Source organism: Schistocerca piceifrons, chromosome 2 (genome assembly GCF_021461385.2).
Source record: "Schistocerca piceifrons isolate TAMUIC-IGC-003096 chromosome 2, iqSchPice1.1, whole genome shotgun sequence".
In the NCBI taxonomy this organism is placed as follows: domain Eukaryota; kingdom Metazoa; phylum Arthropoda; class Insecta; order Orthoptera; family Acrididae; genus Schistocerca; species Schistocerca piceifrons.
In genome coordinates, this window is record NC_060139.1 from 147,522,465 (window position 1) to 147,547,220 (window position 24,756).

General features: G+C 42.2%; 1 protein-coding gene across 1 annotated transcript in view; it reads right to left on the bottom strand.

Annotated features, from left to right (window-relative positions):
• LOC124775207 overlaps positions 1-18,799 on the bottom strand; it is a 183,844-nt gene extending 165,045 nt beyond the window's left edge. Inside the window, exon 1 of the mRNA XM_047250045.1 lies at positions 18,742-18,799. Coding sequence (XP_047106001.1) covers positions 18,742-18,799 — 58 coding nt within the window. The remainder of the gene's footprint in view (positions 1-18,741) is intronic.
• Positions 18,800-24,756: the final 5,957 nt, after the last annotated feature.

Genomic DNA, 24,756 nt, shown 5'->3' on the forward strand with positions numbered 1-24,756 from the left:
TGGAAGAAATCGGTGATGACGAGTAGGTGTGTTCCCCTTGTAAGTGAAATTCTGATACTGGTGGGTGCACACTTGGACTTCTCACACTTGCTGATAAATACTTTTCAAAGAATGTATTTCTCTGAACCGCAGTTTGTGAGATAACCATATAATAAACATTATCATTACGATTAATATTTATGTATTATATTTTATTGTTGTTATATTGTGTTATTATTATAAGCAGGAGCAAAATAAGACTGGTCTGGAAGATATTTTATGCACCTTAAGATAGGCAACCCAAGTTACATCACCTGCCTCACATGCTAACGATATAAATATACTAAAATGGTATCTGTTCTTTCGGACATGTCCGAAAGAACAGATAACATCGGTGACCATGCAGCTCGTTAGAATGAAATTACAATGAAATGAATACCCTTAGCTGCTTACAGGCGTTGACATACGTCAATGAGGACAGATGAAAATGTGTGCCCCGACCGGGACTCGAACCCGGGATCTCCTGCTTACATGGCAGTCGCTCTAGCCATTTTTTTTTTTTTTTTTAATTTTCATTTTGCTCGCTTTAGTTCGTTGCATCTGCTCGGAGCGGACGTCGTAAGACATCCATTTAAGTTCGTTGTTGATCTGTTAACTCAGACCGAACACGCTGAGCTACCGTGCCGGCATCCATCTGAGCCACCGAGGACACAGAGGATAGCGCGACTGCAGGGATTTATCTCTGGCATGTCCGATAGAACAGATACCATCTTAGTGTATATATATATATATATATATATATATATATATATATATATATATATATATATATATAGTTAAGGCTCACCAGCCACTTGACCATCTTCTTCTTCTGTGCGAAGGCACAAACAGTGCCCGAACTCTTACGGGAATCGGCAACGCGCCGCGAGTAATGGGCGGGGGCACTACAAATGTAGTGCGGGACAATACATTGAGAATGTGGGTTTCGCAGGAGGCGTGCCAGAGATAAATCCCTGCAGTCGCGCTATGCTCTGTGTCCTCGGTGGCTCAGATGGATAGAGCGTCTGCCATGTAAGCAGGAGATCCCGGGTTCGAGTCCCGGTCAGGGTACACGTTTTCATCTGTCCCCGTTGACGTATGTCAACGCCTGTAAGCAGCTAAGGGTGTTCATTTCATTGTAAACTAACGATATAAGTTGGGTTGCAAGCCTCTTCATCTCCGATTAACAACAGCAACCTACCGCCTTCTGAATCTGCCTACTGTATTCATCTCTTGTTCTCCCTCTACCATTTTTATCTCCTCCTCCTCCTCCCCCCCCCCCCCCCCCCCGCAACTTCCCTCGAGTACTACATTGGTGATGCCATGATGTCTCAGAATGTGTCCTATCAGCCGATCCCTTCTTTTAGTGAAGTTCTGCCACAAATTTCTTATGTCCCTAGTTCCATTCAGTATCTCCTCTTTAATTACGTAATCTACCCATCTGACGTTCAGCATCGTTCTGTAGCACAACATTTCATAAGCTTCTATTCTCTTCTCCTCTAAATTGTTTCTCCTCCATGTTTCACTTCCAGAAAAGACTTCTTAACACTGAAGTCTACATGCGGTGTTAACAAATAACTCTTTTTCAGAAACGCTTTTCTTCCCATTTCCAGTCTGTATTTTATCCTCTCTACATCCGCCTTTCTTAAGATGCTTGGAATATTTTCCGGTCGAGGTTTAATCTACCCATTTTTATATATTGTTATTAACATAGTATGCACCCGTGCCACATTAAAAATGTGGCGGACAGCAAGGTATATTGCACGGAAGGGCGGGACGATGGAGGGCGAGGGGTTTTGGGGGGGGGGGGGGATGAGGGGAGAGACAGCAACAAACTGTAAACCCGCCTCAAGAACCACCCCTGGATCCGTGGCTACTTGTAGTCTATTGAGACAAGGTTGCTCGTGTGAAACCGGGCTCTTTTAATCTCAAACAGGTCGCCTTTGTGCTTTGCAACTGTCTTTTGATTTTTAACCGAAAGGTGGCAGGTGGCCGGGCGGCGGAACTCCGTGCTGAGCACGATGTCGCGCCCCAGTGACAAAAGGTGGGCGAGGCGGGCAGCGCGTGTTTCCCCGACTTTCACGTGCCTCCTGTTGCTGCCTTGCCTTGCCTTGCTCCTTCCTCCTGCCGCCTCCGGCTGCGGCACAAACACGACTGCACAGCTGCTGATTCACGCACAGGTTGCGTCACAAGGTGCGGCGTTCGTGCGTGCGGTACGCACTCCACTTGCAAGAGTTCTGATAGAGTTCCGCTTAGATTAGAGATTAGATTAGATTAGTACTTGTTCCGTAGATCATGAATACGACACTTCGTAATGATGTGGAACGTGTCAGGTTAATAAAAGGTGTCCATACAAGATATTACATTACACAAAATATTACATGACACACAATATTTTTTTTTTGTGGGGGTTGGGAAATTACCCACTTACTATATCCAAAAATTCATCTAATGAGTAGGAGGAGTTGCCATTAAGAAATTCTTTTAATTTCCTTTTCAGTGCTATATGGCTATCTGTCAGACCTTTGACCAAAGACATTTGTGGCAGCATAATTTACCCCCTTCTGAGCCAAAGTTTGATTTAACCTTGAGTAGTGAAGATCATCCTTTCTCCCAGTGTTGTAGCCATGTACATTGCTATTACTTTTGAATTCGTTCGGATTGTTAATAACAAATTTCATAAGTGAATATATATATATATATATATGAGGCTACAGTGAAGATTTCTAGCTCTTTAAATAAGTGTCTGCAGGATGATCTTGGATGAGCCCCAGCAATTATTCTGATTACACACTTTAGTGCAATGAACACTCGTTTACTCAATGATGAGTTACCCTAGAATATGATGCCATACGAAAGCAAAGAATGAAAATAGGCGTGGTAAGCTAATTTACTCAGATGTGTTTCGCCAAAATTTGCAATGACCCTAATAGCATAAGTAGCTGAACTCAGACGTTTCAGCAGATCCTCAGTTTCCTTTTTTTTTCTTCAGTTCAACCCCTCATCAATGCATACACCTAGAAATTTTGAATATTCTACCTTAGCTACCGACTTCTGATCGAAGTCTATATTTATTAATGGTGTCATTCTATTTACTGTGTGGAACTGTATATACTGTGTTTTGTCAAAGTTTAATGAGAGCCCATTTGCAGAGAACCACTTAATGATTTTCTGAAAAACATCGTTTACAATTTCACCAGTTAATTCTTGTCTGTTCGGTGTGATAGCTATATTTGTATCATTGGCAAAAAGTACCAGCTTTGCGCATCTTCGTGAATATAGAATGGCAAGTCATTAATATATATTAAGAACAGCAGAGGACCCAAGACCGAACCTTGCGGCACCCCATTCTTGATTGTTCCCCAGTTTGAGAAATCACCAGTTATTTCAACTTTCTGAACTCTTCCAGTTAGGTATGATTTAAACCATTTGAGCACTGTCCCATTCATACCACAGTACTTGAGCTTATCTAGAAGTATTCCATGATTTACACAATCAAAAGCCTTTGATAGATCGCAAAAAATCCCAACGGGTGACTTCCGCTTACTCAGAGCATTTAATATTTCATTAGTAAAAGTATATATAGCATTTTCCGCTACTGTCAGTCTCAGCAGTTTGATCATCAGTTAATCTGATACCATTTTTAATTTCTTTGGGGGATGGGAGTGTGGGTGAGGGAGGGAGACAGGCGCGATTGGAACTGGAATGCCACAAATTCAATTTTATCGACCCTTAGTGGATGTGCCAAGGTTTACTCACACTGAGAGTTGGAAGCATCTGGTAAATCGAACTGCAGAAAGTGTGGGGATTAAAAGGATACCAAAAAATGGTTCAAATGGCTCTGACCACTATGGGACTTACCTTCTGAGGTCATCAGTCTCCTAGAACTTAGAACTATTTAAACCTAACTAACCTAAGGACATCACACACATCCATGCCCGAGGCAGGATTCGAACCTGCGACCGTAGCGGTCGCATGGTTCCAGACTGTAGCGCCTAGAACCACTCGGCCACTCCGAAAAGGATACCCCATCATCGATAATTTTTACTTTTGGACCGTTTAACTGCAACTGAATGAAACGCAATTTTCGTGACATACGCGTTTCACCTTTATTCTCTGCAAGGCATCTTCTGTGGCAGGTTGTGTGGACGATTTTCTACATATTATGTTTCTGTTCCGTTTTTGGTGCTGTTCCTCTTCTTATAATCGCCACTTGGGGTTTTTTGTTTTCCACATGTCGCAGGACTTGGAACTGAACACCTGTTCTGATGCAATTCGATCTTTGGCAATAACATACGACTGTCGGCAACACAACCAAAAACATTGCATCAAAACAAGTGCTCAGTTCCTAGCGCTGTGAAATGTGGAAAACGAAAAACCCCAAGCGGCAATTATAAGAAGAGGAACAGCACCAAAAATGGAACAGAAACATTATATGTAGAAAAACATCCACCCGACCTGACACTGAAAATGCCTCGCAGAGAATAAAAGTGAAACGCGTATGACACGAAAATTGTGTTTAATTCAGTTGTAAGTAGACGATCCAGAACTACAAAATTATCAATATACCGTAATATTACACGCAACTAAGGAAGACAGGACTACAAAAGTTGAAGATGTTGATGCCACATCATTCATTAAATCTGGATGCAGAACACTGGCACCCATGGCTTATTTCAAATAGCATGATAATGTCAATATTACAACCCACGAGAAGTTACGGCAGCAGTATCAATTAATGAAAGACTCCGCTGTAGTATAAACACGAAGCTCTCACTGTTGTAGTTAATAATCGATAAAAAATCCATGACTTTCAGCCCCTTATTTTTAGGCTTGCAGAAAGAGACTGAAAAAGCTCAAGAAAAATATAATAAAATCAGAAATGAAACAAAAAGAATAATAGGAAGAGAGACACACAGATCTTCATGGGACACATTTGTAGGCTGAGTTGAATATGACAGTCACGGTACAGAGGAAATAGCGTATAAACTAATCACGTAGCTAAAAAGAGGAGACAAAGATACTGCAAATATAATCAATATCATTCATGTGGAACACAGGATTGATAAAATCACAATAAGGAATTGTACACGATATCGTAGTGTCTGTGTTATTCCGTATAGGATGCACAGTTTCTTTGGACATACAAGAACGTCCGAAAAAGCTTTGCATCGTAATTCGGAATAACATAGGCACTGCAATATCGTATTTATCCGTCAATACCTCGCAAGCGACTTTCAAGTAAAATGTCTCCCCTGTACGGGAATATACGCAATGTGTTTACGAATACAGGTTGTAGACACATGCCGACCGCTGTGGCCGAGTGGTTCTAGGCGCTTCAGTCTGGAACCGCGCTGCTGCTACGGTCGCAGGTTCGAATCCTGCCTCGGGCATGGATGTGTGTGATGTCCTGAGGTTAGTTAGGTTTAAGTAGTTCTAAGTTCTAGGGGACTGATGATGACCTCAGATAGTCCCATAGTGCTGAGAGCCATTTGAACCATTTTTGTTGACACATGATTGACGACGTATGGAAGTGTGGGTGTGGCCTTAAGTCGCGCTGGGGTTGCCAACTAGTAAGGCGACCGCTCGCAATAAGCGGGAAATCCGGGTTTGAGTCCCGGCCTGGCACAAACTTTCATTGCCATTATTTCATTACACAGCTGATGGTTGTCCATATTCACAATTGCGAATACATTTGCTGTATAAGAAATTGTGGTATAATCCACCTGAAGACGGGCTAACAGAAGATTAAGCATAGGAAAAAGACAGACCGAACATTTTACAGAATTACACAGCCATTTAAAGAAAAAAAAGCATTTCGATTATATGGAATTAACTCTGAAATAGTAACGTATGGTGGAACATTTCTAGAATTCAGAATGCTCCATCTCTACAACGTCTGTTGGCGTACAGGTGAACTACTAAAAGAGTGAAGAGGCACTTAAATTATTTCACCGTTTAAAAAGTGTTGCAGAGGTAACACAGATGATTACGGGGAAATAACTGTTCTGGATGGCTCTTTTAAAATATACAGTAAAAAAATAATGAAAAACGTTGTAACTTCTCTGATTCAAGTAGGCTTTAGTGATGGAAGATCCTGTGCCGACGACGTTTTCATTTTGAAACAAATTATCGAATAAAGAAAAGACGAGCATTGACTTCAGAAACACACGTAGTATTTATCGACTGCCAACAAGCATTTGATTGCATTCACAGAAAGAAGCTCTGGTCAATAATGGAGAAAAGAGGTTTCCCCAGGCATCTGATAAATGTATGATGTAGATGTAGACTGCGCTTTGATGGCAGAACACTTAGAAAATGCGACAAACCCACTAAAGAGACAGCCTACATTACGCTTGTCAGTCCTCTGCTGGAACATTGCTGCGCGGTACGGGATCCTTACCAGGTATTATTGACGGAGGACATCCAAAGAGTGCAAATAAGGGCAGCGCGTTTCGTGTTATTGCGCAATAGGGGTGAGAGTGTCACTGATATCATACGCGAGTTGGGGTGGCAGTCACTGAAACAAAGGCGGTTTTCTTTGCGGCGAGATCTATTTACGATATTTCAATCACCAACTTTCTCTTCCGAATGCGAAAATGTTTTGTTGATACCCACCTACATAGGGAGAAATAATCATCACAATAAAATAAGAGAAATCAGAGCTCGAACGGAAAGATTTAGGTGTTTCTTTTTCACAAGCGCCATTCGTGAGTGGAATGGTTGAGAAGTACTATGAAAATGGTTCGATGAACCCTCTGCCAGGCACTTAAGTGTGAATTGCAATGTAACCATGTAGATGTAGATGTAAAGTATACTAAGATTTATATAAAAACACCAAAATAAGAGTAAATACTGGCAAAGAGCTGATACTAGAAACAGAGATGGGCCTTGGAGTAAGACAAAGCTGTAGAATGCACCAACAATGCCTGGTCAGGGACTCGATGGACAGAATACCTCAGCGTGTAAGAACTGTGATCGATAAAATTCGAAATCATGTGATTTTGGCCAACAAACATCATACAGGACAGTGACGACAAAGTAAAAATATACATAGATTAAACACCATAAGCCTAAATTACATCCTGGATATATCAGCAACAAAAACAATGGCATTTTTAGGAAATTACCCCATAAGAACTAAGAATCGACAGTAACATAATTACAGAGCAGGTATCCAATTCCACTATGTAGGGGACTGATCACCTCAGATGTTAAGTCCCATAGTGCTCGAGCCATTTGAACCATTTTTGAACCAGTATGTAGGCTGTGAAATATCTCTTGAAGAAGAGAAAGGCGTAATAAATTATCACACATCGAAATACATACGATAAGAAGAACGTTAAAGGGTATAAAGAGAAGAGAAACACAAATGAAATTTGGTGGTGCTATTGCACCACTCACAGCGCAATGTATAGCGGAAATGTGGCCGTTAATATGAAAATACGTAATACAACTTAACACGTCAGAAGTGAAGTTCCTTAGACAAATGATAAGCAGCACAAGATAAGAAAAAATAAGAATTTAGGAGAGAAGTGGGGGTATCGTCAGTAACTGAAAAAGTAATCCAATGAAAGCCGGATTGGAAACGGCATGTATTGCGTGTGTCACCTCAGAGAATCCCTCCACAAGCGATAGAATAGAATCTTTTTATAGAATGGAGTGTGGGAAGGCTGACGAAGAGATGATAAGGCCGAACAGGTCATAAGGCCTAATCCTGGACTGGCAAAACAAGAAGAAGAAGAAGAAGAAGAAGAAAATTCTCCGTAATCGACGTAACAGACAACAATTTTAACTGATTCTTTCGTGTCTTCTTCGTAGAAAATCGTGTTTAATGTTCAACTTTGAACTTTTTAATTGCATTACCACTGCTTTGCCACAGATGACATTTACTCTGTGTTCGTACAACACTCTAGATGAGTAACATCTTTTCCAAAGTTGTTTACGAGCATTGTAAGTTCTTTGAACACGGTAGTCACTTAAAGTGTTACGATGGTCTTGTAAGCCGCAAACTGGCTAGCTAAATAACTTAATCTCTTATAAAATACACAATATTATGTTTTTCATTTATAATCAATAAGGCGAAACAGGTCACCTTCTTCATAGATATCGCTGTACCCAGTATCCATTATTGCAAACTATGTGCAATGAGAAGGTTTGCCAAATATGGGGATCTGGCAGATGAGGTAAAAGCCGGGTGGAAGCAAAGGTCTGTAAACATCATCCCTGTGAAAATACAATACACCGACGTTATACCAGACGAAATTCTGAAGTATCTGAAACTGCCTCCTTCGTTCTGATGGAAATTGCAGGCGGCAATTATGTTGAACACAGAATAGTTAGCCGGGTTCTTAGAAAACACCGCGGTAACTTACTGCTGAAACTGTTACCATCACGTCAACTACGTGTAAAGAAGAGTGAGCCAATAAATAATAAACGCAATAATGATGGAAATGATATATCTCTACGAAACTGTTTAGTTTACATGTGTCACTAATAGTTACAGTGGAATGTTATAATTTTCAAGCAATTCCATCATGCAATTGCTCAATTATCATTCATGCTATCAGTCATGAAAATCTGTAGAACTGATTCTTTTGTACACTGATATCGACCATATAACCTATTGGCTGATTTTTGTTTCGTCTATTCCAAAATAGGCTATAAAACGTGAGTATGTATTTGTAAGTGTAGACTATCCATGTGTACAGTGCTGATGGAAAGTTCTTGAGTTTCTAATCGTTTCTTTGCTAGAAGACTTCGGATGTAACACTTGTTGGAAGGCCATGGAGCTTAAACACTGTCACCCAGGTGGTTCTGACAGGCTTTAATCTCCGCGAAGATATAGATTTTCAATTATAAAGCGGCGGTGCTTTGCTATCGTCGCAAAGGAACTACCGATATTGACCCATATGCTCTAAATGAGACTGCAGCCTAAAGAGCATCAAAATCCCTCTGTAGAAGAGTACGGGTCCATTGGTTCCAGCTTATAATGGAAGGTGATCGGAAAATACTTAAGTATTAAGTTACACTGGCGGCAATGAACGACTGTCCGCTATATAGGATCACATAACCTGCGCAGCATTACGGCAGAACAATTTCCGTAACTACTGGTTGCGGAGGCAATCTCCCATGCTCTCAATTAAATATCGGCTTTCTTCAAAGACTTCATTTATCAAGATATCCGTGTAGGCGACGCATAGTGGAGAATTACTGGTCGATGATAATGATATAGCATTACTCGGTTAGCGCAGTAAATCCTAATGCCTGAAATAAGTTTACGTGCGCGATTCCGTAAAGGGACCATGAGATTAAGTCAATAATAACGATGACAGCCGTAATGAATTACAACCTGACCTTTTGCAAGTGAGAATGTACGGTATTAGATGCTACTCGCAATTACGACTCCGCTTTCAAGGCGATTAAGTCTTCGGATTTTCAAAGATGTAATAGTGGCTACGGAATAACGTATGTATTACCGAGAAAGCATGCAGAGAGCTACTGGGTGGCTTAGCGATACGTCACTAACGTGGAAGTAGTTTTATCTCGGTACATCTTTTTCTCACCAATATTGTGAAACATTATGAGACATTTTTAAATAATTTAATGTTTTGAACTTCGTCATTAAGGAAAAAATTATGTGCACGTCTTAACACAGAGAATGTCGAAATACTACCCGAATTTGATGCACCTAAACTAGATTTTTGTCGAGTCTTATTTTGTTCCTCTGCTTATGTCTTCCTTTCAAATGTATTTTGTGGGAGGCAATGTGTCTACGGACGTGCCCTACACAATTTCATCTTCCTTCTTTCTGTTTCTCTTTTTAGACTACTGTCCGCGATACTTCTCGTAGCATTAGTAGAGTATTTTCTCTCCATCCATTTGGTGTGGTCAGTTTTCGGCGTATCAACATTTGTGTTGCTTGCTATCGGATATTCTATAGATATGAAAAGTAGACGCTGGGGATACAAGAGAAAGGTGTACTCTGCACAAATGAATTTGTGAAGTATTTCTGTACTTCTATGTTACCATGTTTACCTGTGCGTATTTTTTTAGATACAATTCTCGCTTTATTAGTGATAATCTCTCATTTATTTCTATTGGACATCGATTGTTTTCTGTATTTATCCTACCAAGTCTGCAGCACTGCTTCATCAGATCAGTTTTAGTGTCATCAATTATTATATTGGTTTATTTAAACTTTTTAGTAAATGGCGTAAAATCAATACGAGATTGTGATTATAATTGAACTACATTACTTTAATATAATTTTTCGTTTTTTATTGTATTAACTGTACAACTTTCGGGCTGTCTTATTTGACAATATTTGTTTCTTAAGCCGAAACACGTCAAGCAGTAAAATTAAAAACGAAAAAAGATCAAGGCGGCAAACAACATAATTTTTTCCTAATTGATAATACTAATGTGTTATGTCATCAGAAAATTTGATATAGTTAAACATTCCAGACTTGAATTTAACTGCTTTTCTTCACTTTTTCGTGGGTGCATACCTTATTCACGTAAATGTGAATCAGACATTTCTTTACTGATTTAGGGGAGATAATTTATAAATATACGTATAAAATTTGAAAAAATATGGAAATCTAACATTAAAATTTCTTAAACTAAAACAAAGGCCTTCGCTTTACTCCTTCCCTGATTTCCGAATTTGAACCATGTCTTAGTTTACGAAATTTACATATTAATCTTTTTGAGTATTTATTGAAGTTCAGGTACAAATCTTTGTACGTTTTGGAAGTGACAACTAATTCCGCCTGAGTTGTTGTTAAGTATATTTATTTACGACGTGATTTTGGTCTTGTGCCATTTTCAAGTGATAGCTTATTATGAGGTGCATTAATGCGTAATCATTCCTGTGAAGAGGACCACCTATATACGCCATGAAATATGCGTAAGAAATAGGAGATGCAGGAAAGTTTTGGCGAAATGAATGCAGAAAAATCGAAGCAATCTAAAAAGAATTGGTTGTCGGCAAGAACGACTCAGCATATAGAAAACTCAAAACAATATTCGGTGAAATTAAAGCGTAACCATTAAGAATGCGAGAGGAATTCCACTGTTAAACGCAGAGGAAAGAATGGGCTGGTGGAAAGAGAGGGAGGAGGTGACTGATGACGTGGTAGAAGAAGAAAGGAGAGTTGAAATGGAAGGCATAAGGAAACAGAGTCAGAGTTTAAAAGAGCTTTGGGAAGCATAGATAACATCACTTCTAAAAATAATTGAGGGAAGTTGCCAACCAAACAGGTATTCAAGTTGATTTTTAGACTCCCCGAGTCTGGAGACATGCCATAGACTTTCGTAAAAATATTATCCGCAATATCTCGAAGATAGCAAGGGCAGGCGAATGCGAGAACTATCGCTCAATCAGCTTAACATCTCATTAATTCTATATCTACTGTTCAGTCGCACCTACTGTTCAATCGTGGGCAAAAAATACGCTTAAGGAGTGGGATTAAAATTCAGGGTGAAAGCATATCGGTTATAAGATTCAGTAATGACATGACCTTCCTCTGTGAAAGTGAAGAAGAATTACTGGACCTTTTGAGAACGCAGGCGGCTGACTTTTTCGACAATCATCAATATTTCGACAGGTGTGCACCCTGTTCCTTTAAAGGCGCAAATGTAACTAGAGAGCGCTGTATACGGAGTATATGCAGTAAGGTATTATACACAACAACATCATTGACAATACTCATCACAGAAGCAAAGACGACTAAGCCGGGCGGAGTGGCCGTGCGGTTAAAGGCACTGCAGTCTGGAACCGAGCGACCGCTACGGTCGCAGGTTCGAATCCTGCCTTGGGTATGGATGTGTGTGATGTCCTTAGTTTAGTTAGGTTTAAGTAGTTCTAAGTTCTAGGCGACTGATGACCTCAGAAGTTAAGTCGCATAGTGCTCAGAGCCATTTTAAAGACGACTAAGGTCAGAAGATATCGATAGTGAATAACCAACGGATGAGGTAGTATTAACTCTGTAGCTCTGTTGTTTGACCAAAGAGGCAACAGGATTCCGAAACAGAATTTAAGCAAAAATTTCACATCTCCATTGATAAGACACTTGATATTTTAATCTCAACTGCTTCCATAATAACATCATACCAATACCTGGATGGGCATGCCAAAATCTCCATGGGATGACCGGTGACGAGGCAAGGATCCTCGACTGAGCAGATTTGCTGGGCTGCTGTAAGCGTATGTGACGCTAATGCTCGGTATATCGGTCTTCCATGATGGTCTGACCAATATACGCCATGCCACAACTGTAAGGAATAAGGCAGAAACCCGCCTTACCGAGACCAAAATCATCCTTCACTGACCCTAAAAAGGTCCTAATCTTAGATGACGGTTGAAAAACACGTTTCACAGTAGTTTCCGCAAAATGCGACCGATCCTGTCGGAAATGCTACCTTCATAAGGCAAAGAGGTCGTTATCATCACCAGTCACCCGTCGAAAGGTTGGTCGATAGTGCAAAGCGCATGTGATCTGCTTTTTACTGTTATTATCCTAAAAAAACGTGACTTAGGGATGGGCTAACTCATCTGACAAACTTTCAGGGTCTGGGCCGTATTAACCAAGGTACGGGCGGGACTGAGCGCCTGGTCCCCTGTACGAATCTGCCCGGCGGATTTATGTCGAAGTCCGGTGAACCGGCCAGTCTGAGGATGGTTTTTAGGCGGTTTTCCATCTGCCTCGGCGAATGAGGGCTGGTTCCCCTTATTCCGCCTCAGTTACACCATGACGGCGATTGCCGCGCGTACACCACCATTACTCTACCACGCAAACATAGGGGATACACTCGTCTGGTGTGAGACGTTCCCTGGAGGGTCCACCGGGGGCCGAACCTCACAATAACCCTGGGTTCGGTGTGGGGTGGCGGAGGGGTGAAGTGGACTGCGGTAGTTGTCGTGGGGTTGTGGACCACTGCGGTTGCGGCGGGGACGGAGCCTCCCGTCGTTTCTAGGTCCCCGGTTAACATACAATACAATACAATGTCGATAAGAAGAAGGGACAGGGTGGTAGGACATGTATTAACACATTAAAGAATAATTTCTATGGTACTTGGGGGAACTGTAATGGGTAAAAACCGCACGAGAAGACAGAACGGAAATGCAGAATCCAACAAATATTTGTAGCTATATGGATATGGTGTCTGTTCTTTCGGACATGACCTGCAGTCGTCTAGAACGAAATTAGAATTGTATTTATACCTTCAGCTGCTGACGGGCGTTGATATGCATCAACGTGGACAGGTGAAAATGTGTGCTTCGACTGGGACTCGAACCCGGGATCTCCTGCTTACATTTTCACATGTCCATGTTGATATATATCAACTCCCGTTAGCAGCTGAAGGTATTAATATAATTCTAATATTTGTAACCGTTGGGTGTAAGTGCCACTCTGTGATGAAGAAGCTGGTATAGGTCAGGAATTCGTGACGAACCACATCAATCCATTCTTCCATAATTTATTTAGCAAACACAGTCTTAGTCGCAATTAAGTTGTCAATTTTTACTTATAGATGACCGTTTTCGATCTGATATAGAGACCATCATCAGCTCTACATTCCTTGCTGATAGTAGGAATCGGCCGGCGGCTGTGGCCGAGCGGCTCTAGGCGCTTCAGTCCGGAACCGCGCTGCTGCTACAGTCGCAGGTTCGAATCCTACCTCGGGCATGGATGTGTGTGATGTCCTTAGGTTAGTTAGGTTTAGGTAGTTCTAACTCTAGGGGACTGATGAGCTCAGAAGTTAAATCCCATAGTGCTCAGAGCCATTTTAAAGTAGGAATTGCTAGCGTGGAGCTGTACCCGTCCGTGCTGGCGTGTTCTGTGCTGCGTAAAATTAAAAAAGAGCTACGGTCTCGCGTGCTTCCCCCCAACCCAACCCCCTCTCCATTCCCCAAATAATATAATGGTGAAAGACCACAGTCTCCAAATCACAAAACAAGAATGTACACTATTGGCCATTAAAATTGCTACACCAAGAAGAAATGCAGATGATAAACGAGCATTCATTGGACCAATATATTATACTAGAATGGACATGTGATTACATTTTCACGCAATTTGGGTGCATAGATTCTGAGAAATCAGTACCCAGATCAACCACCTCTGGCCGTAATAACAGCCTTGATACGCCTGAACATTGAGTCAAACAGAACTTGGATGGCGTGTACAGGGACAGCTGCCCGTGCAGCTTCAACACGATACCACAGTTCATCAAGAGTAGTGACTGGCGTATTGTGATGAGCCAGTTGCTCGGGCACCATTGACCAGACGTTTTCAATTGGTGAGAGATCTGTGGGTTGTGCTGGCCAGGGCAGCAGTCGAACATTTTCTGTATCCAGAAAGGCATGTACAGGACCTGCAACATGCGGTCGTGCATTATCCTCCTAAAATCCTAGGGTTTCGCATTGATCGAAAGAAGGGTAGAACCACGGGTCGTAACACAACTGAAATGTAACGTCCACTATCCAAAGTGCCGTCAATGCGAACAAGAGGTGACCGAAACGTGTAACCAACGGCATACCATCACGCCGGGTCATACGCCAGTATGGCGATGACGAATACACGATTCCAATGTGCGTTCACCGCGACGTCGCCAAACACGGATGCGATCATCATATGATGCTGTAAACAGAACCTGGATTCATCCGAAAAAATGACGTTTTGCCATTCGTGCACCCAGGTTCGTCGTTGAGTACACCATCGCAGGCGCTCCTGTCTGTTCAAAAAATGGCTCTGAGCACTATGAGAGGTCCTCAGTCCCCGAGGACTTAGAACTACTTAAACATAACTAACCTAAGGATATCACACACAGCCATGCCCGAGGCAGGATTCGAACCTGCGACCGTAGCGGTGCTCCTGTCTGTGATGCAGCGTCAGGGGTAACCGCAGCCATGGTCTCCGAGCTGATAGTCCATGCTGCTGCAAACGTCGTCGAACTGTTCGTGCAGATGGTTGTTGTCTTGCAAACGTCTTGTTGTCTTGCAAACGTCCCCCATGGCTGCACGATCCGTTATAGTCACGCGGACAAAATGCCTGCCATCTCGACTGCTAGTGATACGAGGCCGTTGGGATCCAGCACGGCGTTCCGTTTTACCCTCCTGAACCCATCGATTCCATATTTTGCTAACAGTAATAGGATCTCGACCAACGCGAGCAGCAGTGTCGCGATACGATAAACCGCAATTGCAAAGTCGGAAACGTGATGGTACGCACTTCTCCTCCTTACACGAGGCATCACAACAACGTTTCACCAGGCAACGCCGGTAAACTGCTGTTTGTGTATGAGAAATCGGTTGGAAACTTTCCTCATGTTAGCACGTTGTAGGTGTCGCCACCGGCGCCAACTTTGTGTGAATGCTCTGAAAAGCTAATCATTTGCATATCACTGCATCTTCTTCCTGTCGGTTAAATTTCGCGTCTGTAGCACGTCATCTTCGTGGTGTAGCAATTTTAATGGCGAGTAGTGTATATTCTTCTTTACGCAGTTTTGCCACTTCAGTATGTAGGATTCAGAGCAGTGCTGTTCGAGCGGGAAGACGAATATGTTATTGATCGTAAACGTTACGCTTACATTCAATTTCGTAGCGAGGGCAACACGGCTGCATTGTAACGAGAGGAGTAAGTCGCCGGAGTGTGTGGTAGCGCAGCGGTAATGCCCCAGTAAGGATCCAATTCTGCCGGCCGTGGGCACGTACGACATTAGCCGCCAAATGACTGTGTTCAGCGCGCGTGGCCGGAGTCGCCCGCGACGTAATTCATGTGACGCACTCCATGATACGGGTCGTCAGTAATGGGAGTCGACCTTGAGCTCCAGAGTCAACACTGCTCCCGTTCCTCTTTTTCATGTTCTCTTTCGTTCGTGCGCTGATGGGGTTCCATCGGTGTTACAATTTCCTCAGCTACGCGCTCCAGAGGCCCTCAATCACGGCAGGGAAGAGTTTTTCTCGGCTTCCTGTGAATGGTTGATGGGCAGCAGTCCACTTCTTCTCGCTTGTAGCTGATCACAGCTCTAGATGATGAGCACACAGAACGTAATCAGGATTTACGAATCAGAGTTGCCCGGGAAATAAGATCCGACGACATGTAAAAACAGTGAAGCAACATAGGTGCTTTTGCTACTTAGAAATACGAAGGAAGCCTTCTAATGTTTATAAACGACAACTACTTGGCGATATTAAGATGTGAAATTCATTTGTTCGCGTTAAAACAATGACAGCTCACAAACTGGTCGGGTAGTCTGTTTACAGCGATCATTTGTCGGAAAAAATGGAAATATCAAGGATTCCGTAAGATGATTTACTATGATTTTCATAAAGTTTTAACTGAACAGCAGTGCCTCGAATTGCTTCCTTTAGCTTTTGGTAATGTAATACTTTCAGACACTGGTTTGCAGAATTCCGTTGTTGCCGTTCTTCCGTCAGAGATGAATTTAATGAAGATCGACCAAAATACATAGTTGTTGCAAAACATCGATATTTGCGTAACAGTGAGATAGAGCCATTCCTTTGGTATGTCAAATACTACAATACAAATGACTTTGCTTCAATATTTTTCCGTGGAAAAGATCTGTTCCCTATGGATTCGACACAATTACTGTTGTTGGGCGCTATAGGTTATAAAATGTACAGTGGCAATAGCAACGAAATCTACTAAGATTAATAGGCTAACATTGAATATAAGTTTAAGCATTAGGACGTCTTTTCAGAAGGTGTTCTTCTGGAGTATTGTCTTGTACGAAAGTGAAACGCGGACGAGAAACAGAATTGATAAGATGAGAAACATGATTTTACATTGTCTTGCTGCAGAAAAATGCTGTAAGTTACAGTGATAGATTGGATAACTAATGTTGAGTTATGGAATCGAATCTGAGAGAAAAGAAATTTATGACATAACTTGACTACCAGAAGATATCAGTTGACAGGACACATCCTGAAGCAGCACAGAATACTTCATTTTGGTATTAGTGGGAAGTGGGAAGGGTTAAAGTTGTAGACTAAGAGCAAGGCTTGAAATGGATGCGTTGAAGTCACTGTCCAAAGATGAAGAGACCAGCACAAGATAGTGTAGTGTGAAGAGATACGTGAAATTCGTCTTCTGAGTGAAAACATCAACAAAAACATCTCCACCCTTTCGTTTTATGAGGGAACACGCACAAACTGTCTCAAATTTTGAAGCCGTATCAAATATTAAATTAGTGTTCGATTACATTATGGGGCACAAATCACAGGAAACAGTAACAGCCGTAAAATATCTTGGTATAACCATATGAGGCGAGCGAAAGTGGAAGGACTACATTTAAACAAGCTATGAGAAAAACATGTGCTTCGTAGAGATTAACTGGGGAAACGTGAGGGAAATGTATTTCATCCACGAAAGAGATCTATTGTGGACTGATTCCTGAGTATTTCTCTTCAGTCCAGGACTCATACCGATTTAGAATAACAATGAAATAGAGAATATTCTGTTGTGCAGTGCGAAAATACACTCGCCGGCGCAATGCTGGATTCGTCGGTTTGCTCTAGTAGGAGATCGAGCGAACTATGACACGTAAAACATTAGTCTATTTTATTACAACATAATATGAAGATGTTAACAGAGTCTTTCGTCGCTTCTTGGTAGAACAACATTATAATAAATGAAAAGCACCAGTTTGCTTTTGTTCTACGATGTTGCTTTTATTGTGTTAACCGGTTTTCGGCTTACAAGGCCATCTGATGTCTGAAGATGGCCTTGTAAGCCGAAAACCGGTTACAACAATAAAAGTAATATTATAGAACAAAAGCAAACTTCGTTCAGTCCATTTCTACAGGAGTATTCTGAGTATTTATAACTGCCTCTAAACATTGGAGTATCACTTGGTAGAGGCACTTTTACAAGACTCTTCACCTCAAGAATTTAATAGACTGGCGGCCTATCTAGGACGTTGACTGTCAACTGGAGCGAGCGTTCCTCACCTCAGCCGTAAGTAGACGAGCCGCTGCTGTGGCGTGGGAAAGCTCAAGGAAGGCGTGGCTAAGCCAGAGTTTTTCATATGTCGCTGCGGCATGCAGCCACTATACTCTTCCGTGGTTTCAAATGGTCCAAATGGCTCCAAGCACTATGGGACTTACATCAGTCCCCTAGACTCAGAACTACTTAAACCTAACTAAACTAAGAACAGCACACACATCCATGCCCGAGGCAGGGTTCGAACCTGCAACCGTAGCAGCAGCGCGGTTCCGGACTGAAGGGCCTAGAACCGCTCGGCCGCAGCTGCCGGCTTTTGTGGTTTCAGTGCCAGGTGTCTGTCTTTCTTTGGTATCCTGTTCTTCGTGCGACACCATGTATTCAGTGACACACAACTGAGGCGTTGTGCATCACAGAAAAATTTACTGTTGAAAACCAGGGCGTAAGTTACAGGAAGAGTCGGGCAACATTTTACTTCCTCGCACATTTGGGACCGATGACCTTAATGTTTGGTCCTCTCCAGCAAATCAACCAACCAATCGTTGCACATTCGTGTTGAAAAATGACCACGATGAGAAAATGAGAAATACGAGAGAGCATGTGGAGGCTTATCGACAATCTCCTTCCCACGCGCTACTCGCGAATGGAGCAGGTAAGGGGGAAAGAAAGGTAGTGGTATCAGAAATACCGTCCGCCACACACCGTAACCTGTTTTGCAGAGTGTAAATACAGATGTGGATCAGACATTTACATCTCATGAAGTACTCCTCACGATAGTGTCCATCTGGAGGTGCGTTTACATGGGCCATATTTTATGGCAATATGTGGCCGAAACCGTGTTGCTGTCAACATTGCTGCTATGTGTCTACGACACACGAAAATGGTGATGGACGGGCAATATTGCTGATGCATCAGGTTGTTGCAGGTAGTTTCCGATCGAGGGTGGAGAATATTTCATATTGCTGGGTGATATGTATATATCCACCGAGAGTGGAGAATATTTCGTGTTGCTGTCTCTATAAATGATTCCCTCTCTCTCTCTCTCTCTCTCTCTCTCTCTCTCTCTCTCGCTCGCTCGCTCTGAGACTTGCTTCCTCTTTCTCACGCCGACAGCGTCGGAGTGAAAAATCACATAATTTGATAAATGAAATCTAGAAGTTGGCAAACGAGATAACCATATTCCATAAATATATGAAGATGTCCGAAAGAACAGATACCATCTTCATATAGTTAAGACTAACCGGCCATTGACCTCGTTCTTCTGTGCTGGATGCACACGCATTGCCCGAACTCTTACGGGACTTGGTAAGAATGTCTGCCGCGAGTAATGAGGGTAATGGGCAGGGGCACTACGAATGTAGTGTGTGGACATTAAATTGGGAATGTGGGTCTCACGGGAAACCTGCAAGAGATAAATCCCTGCAGTCGCACTATATTCTGTGCCCTCGGTGGCTCAGATGGATAGAGCGTCTGCCATGTAAGCAGGAGATCCCAGGTTCGAGTCCCGGACGGGGCACACATTTTCAAATGTCCCCGTTAATTTTTATCAACGCCTGTCGACAGCTTAGGGTCTTGATTTAATTGTCATTTCATATTCCATAAATGTGATGCGTATGTCTACAACCAGATCAATGGAATAGAGAAAGTAATACACGAAAAGTCTCTGAGCCGTGCGTGTGTCAGTATCGACACCTGCCACTCATTGTACTGCTCCGTTATTCGTGTCATAGCGACGTATTTGCTGGTGTCGCTTGAGAGGCAGCAGACCCGTTTACCGATGCTATTTAACCGCCCACTTTCTGCCTTCTGCTCGCAGGGTTTGTTTGCTGTTCCGCATAGTAAGTAGGGTTGTTCACCGAGGTGTGGGGTTCGGTTCACCATGTTATGAATGACTGTGGAGAGCGTGCCTACCATGTTTTAAGAATTATTGCTTTCCTCTGCCTTCATGGATACAGGTTTGCGTCTGCGGAATCGGCACGTTTCTTATTTCTACTGCTCTAATACGTAGGTGCGGAGCTGCCGGTATTTATTATACAACCAAGGACTCGATAGAAAGAAAAATGTGAGCTCCTTTTGTTACGCATGACTAAAGTACTGGATACGAATCGTGAAAGCTTAAGCTTTTAGACCAAGACTTTGGTATACAGATTCAATTTGAGCTCTAGCGCGCAATGCCGTCTACTTTCGAGTAACGACTGCTATTTTCGTCTTAGTCCCCAATGCGGATTAGCATTTTGAATTATCAGTACGATCCAGAATTATTTTAAGGCTCCTTGTGAACGACAAACAGAATTTAGATTTTAATGTTGATTGTGTTTATGGGAGTCTTATTTCTGCTTTTAATTAATAACAAGACATTAATCTTTTATAAACTTCCTCTCTTTAAAGGTCAATATGCGAAAACTTAAAGAAATTAACCAGTTAACCTACTGAAGAATTTGTTCTCTTTTAAGAAAGCATATTTTAAATTACCACCATTTTTACTGAATCACAGTTAAAACCTGAAACGGCCTCATGATTTTTCGCCCGATGTAATTTGCAATTTATTTGTTGTTATCATTTGGCTATATACACTCCTGGAAATTGAAATAAGAACACCGTGAATTCATTGTCCCAGGAAGGGGAAACTTTATTTACACATTCCTGGGGTCAGATACATCACATGATCACACTGACAGAACCACAGGCACATACACACAGGCAACAGAGCATGCACAATGTCAGCACTAGTACAGTGTATATCCACCTTTCGCAGCAATGCAGGCTGCTATTCTCCCATGGAGACGATCGTAGAGATGCTGGATGTAGTCCTGTGGAACGGCTTGCCATGCCATTTCCACCTAGCGCCTCAGTTGGACCAGCGTTCGTGCTGGACGTGCAGACCGCGTGAGACGACGTTTCATCCAGTCCCAAACATGCTCAATGGGGGACAGATCCGGAGATCTTGCTGGCCAGGGTAGTTGACTTACACCTTCTAGAGCACGTTGGGTGGCACGGGATACATGCGGACGTGCATTGTCCTGTTGGAACAGCAAGTTCCCTTGCCGGTCTAGGAATGGTAGAACGATGGGTTCGATGACGGTTTGGATGTACCGTGCACTATTCAGTGTCCCCTCGACGATCACCAGTGGTGTACGGCCAGTGTAGGAGATCGCTCCCCACACCATGATGCCGGGTGTTGGCCCTGTGTGCCTCGGTCGTATGCAGTCCTGATTATGGCGCTCACCTGCACGGCGCCAAACACGCTTACGACCATCATTGGCACCAAGGCAGAAGCGACTCTCATCGCTGAAGACGACACGTCTCCATTCGTCCCTCCATTCACGCCTGTCGCGACACCACTGGAGGCGGGCTGCACGATGTTGGGGCGTGAGCGGAAGACGGCCTAACGGTGTGCGGGACCGTAGCCCAGCTTCATGGAGACGGTTGCGAATGGTCCTCGCCGATACCCCAGGAGCAACAGTGTCCCTGATTTGCTGGGAAGTGGCGGTCCGGTCCCCTACGGCACTGCGTAGGATCCTACGGTCTTGGCGTGCATCCGTGCGTCGCTGCGGTCCGGTCCCAGGTCAACGGGCACGTGCACCTACCGCCGACCACTGGCGACAACATCGATGTACTGTGGAGACCTCACGTCCCACGTGTTGAGCAATTCGGCGGTACGTCCACCCGGCCTCGCTCAAAGTCCGTCAACTGCACATACAGTTCACGTCCACGCTGTCGCGGCATGCTACCAGTGTTAAAGACTGCGATGGAGCTCCGTATGCCACGGCAAACTGGCTGACACTGACGGCGGCGGTGCACAAATGCTGCACAGCTAGCGCCATTCGACGGCCAACACCGCGGTTCCTGGTGTGTCCGCTGTGCCGTGCGTGTGATCATTGCTTGTACAGCCCTCTCGCAGTGTCCGGAGCAAGTATGGTGGGTCTGACACACCGGTGTCAATGTGTTCTTTTTTCCATTTCCAGGAGTGTAGTTTTAAATGAGTTTGTTTTAGAACATCTAATCGGAGCTGAATGAAGAGACCCACCAATATCTGGGCTAAACTCGAGGTGATCACCTTATGTCAACATCTGTTATATTTATTTCTGGTCCTCAACTTGCGATTTATAATATTAATGTTTTCACAGTTCAGAATTTTGTTAATACTGATTTTCTTACTGTTTATCATATCAAAAATTCATATGTATACATTTTAAAACTTTCTTAAAATGTGTCTCTTTCACTGTGAGAACCATTAAAGATTTTATGGTGGCTGTTATAACGCATGTTTCGGATTATTCTTTCAACATTGTTGAAATGCAGTTTAGGCGAATAAATGTTTTTAAAAGTTTTTCCTTTTTTGTGTCCATCACCTTACCCCTCCCAGCTTCAAGTTCCTTATCATTACACTGAACCATGCTGTGTTATCAACAATAATAATTTAACAAATAAGTACGTAAAGTTTTAACGCTTGGGTATTTAAAGAGAACCACACAATTAAAAACAAGATTAATGTCTTGTTAGCAAGTAAATACGAAAATAAGACTTCCATTAAAAAAACAATAGACATTAAAACCTAAATTCTTTTGCCGTTTAAAAGTTGGTTTAAAATAACTCAAGCATGTACTGGTAACTCAAAATACTGATGCACGTTGGGGACTAAGACCAAACCAACGTTACTACTCCAAGCTAAACAGTGTTACATGCAAGAGCCAGAATTAAAATCTCAGTAGGAAAGCCTGAAACTTCTTTATTTACATGAATGTGGCTGTACTCACAATATTCTAGCGCAACGCGATCTGACTGCTAAAAAAAAAAAAAAAGATAACCTGACTTCAAATAATTAATTCAAAAGAATGACCCTGACTAAAAAGAAATCCTAATAATGACCTATACATTTCATTAAGCACTTACCTCACAAAAATCTTCATTACGCGAACTACTGAAATACATCGAGCGTCAATACTGCCAGCTAAATAAAATATTTTAACTACTAAAGTCACTAACTACTCATAGGCATGTAGTTAGCAAAGGATAGTGTTGCAAAACAAATAATGTATTTTTCTTTTACCTTAATAATGTGACATCCAGTTCAGACACGAATATAAATCGTCACTGACATCTAGTACAAAGGTATATAATCATGAATAATATTCAATCTCCAAGTCGAACATGTACAGATCATTAGCCTACGCTAACACTTCAGACCTCTACCCTCCATCAATGCTAACTTCTCACATCAAACATCCATCACTGCAGGCTGTTCACCTCCAACTGCCCAACAGTACTTCCATCAATGCTGACGACTAACTCCCAAGTGCCCAACAGTACTGGCGATTAACTTCCAACAACGAGTCCAACCAGCCACAGAGTCTCTTACAAGGAAAGCGGAGTCAGAGATCCAATGCAAAGCGCTACACAGCGCTGCCAACACAGAAGCAGCCCACTTACAAGCCTTGCTCTACCGTCGGGCGTCGAGGTGTCACTACCGACGATAACAAGGACCATTTTCAACAGTTGAATCATCTGTTGTAGGAACAGCACTTCTCCACTTTTTGACGCTATATGAGTTTTTCATATTTTCGTGATTATAGACGCAATACATATACTTTTATGTAGAAAGAACACGGCTACCATATATCACTGGCTTACAGACAGGATGTAAAATTTCAGTTAAGTGCAGGAACAACACTTCTCTTGGACAGGTGCTGTTTCTGCTCTAAATGTGTGCTTGAGATGTTAGCACAGGAAGCGTTATATGCTGGCAACTCACCGTTGATGTAGTTAATATTCACAACAGGAGTGGAAATACTGAAAAATTTTATGTATATATCATGTGGGCGAGGCAAACTAAAGTCCGAATGAAGTTTGCGCATTTATCATAGACGAAATTAATAGTGAGTTACCAGGTTCTAACAAGTACATATATATTTTTTCTGGTAGATGTCCCGGTCAAAACAAAAATAACATTGTTGTCAGATTTCTGCAAATTGTCATTACTACAGGAGGATTACAAGACGTACACTATTATTTTCCCGCACGTGGGCACTCTTTCATGACATTTGATCTTGATTTTGATGTTATAAAGAAGAAGATTCGCACATCTGGCTAGAATCTATTCATTGAGTTCACACGCAGAATTAACAATAGCTTCGAACAAGAACAATCAATTTACTGTTAAAGTGGAACAGACAGCAGGTATTTTTGATTTTCATGCTTGGTGGCCAAAATATTCCAAGAAAGCAGTACTTTCAGTGAAGTCTATGGGAAGAAGAGAGAAAAAAGATGGAAAAGTAACATGCCATATAAGTGAATTTATGGAGGTTCAGAGGAAAGAATTTCATTCACAGACTTGTTCATAATTTTAAACTGTTGTTTTCTACACTCAACTGTTCGTTGTTGCCATGTGCTCCTGCTTATCCACAGTGCTATGTGGAAGTAAGAAGACGACTTTTATAATGAATAGTAGGTACACCCTCCACAACAGCTGATCACAAATTGTGTTGATATAGCTCCATAAATAGAGATAAGATTTTTTAATCTTCTGATTATTTATTGAATTTCTAACAGCGTAGCTATGTGCTGTAATAGTAATGTCATACAACCTTTTTCTTTTATTTCAAACACGTTCTGGGTCGCAATTTGTTAGTCATGAGCAATAATTTTTTTCGTCATTTTTTCTGTTTTTTTTTCCATTGTTCCTTAGTTGCTTCAAAATTCGTGGAAGTAATTTCCGTCTATGCAACTAACTGAACACAGTTTGTTTATTGCCGTAAGCGTTTCGTCT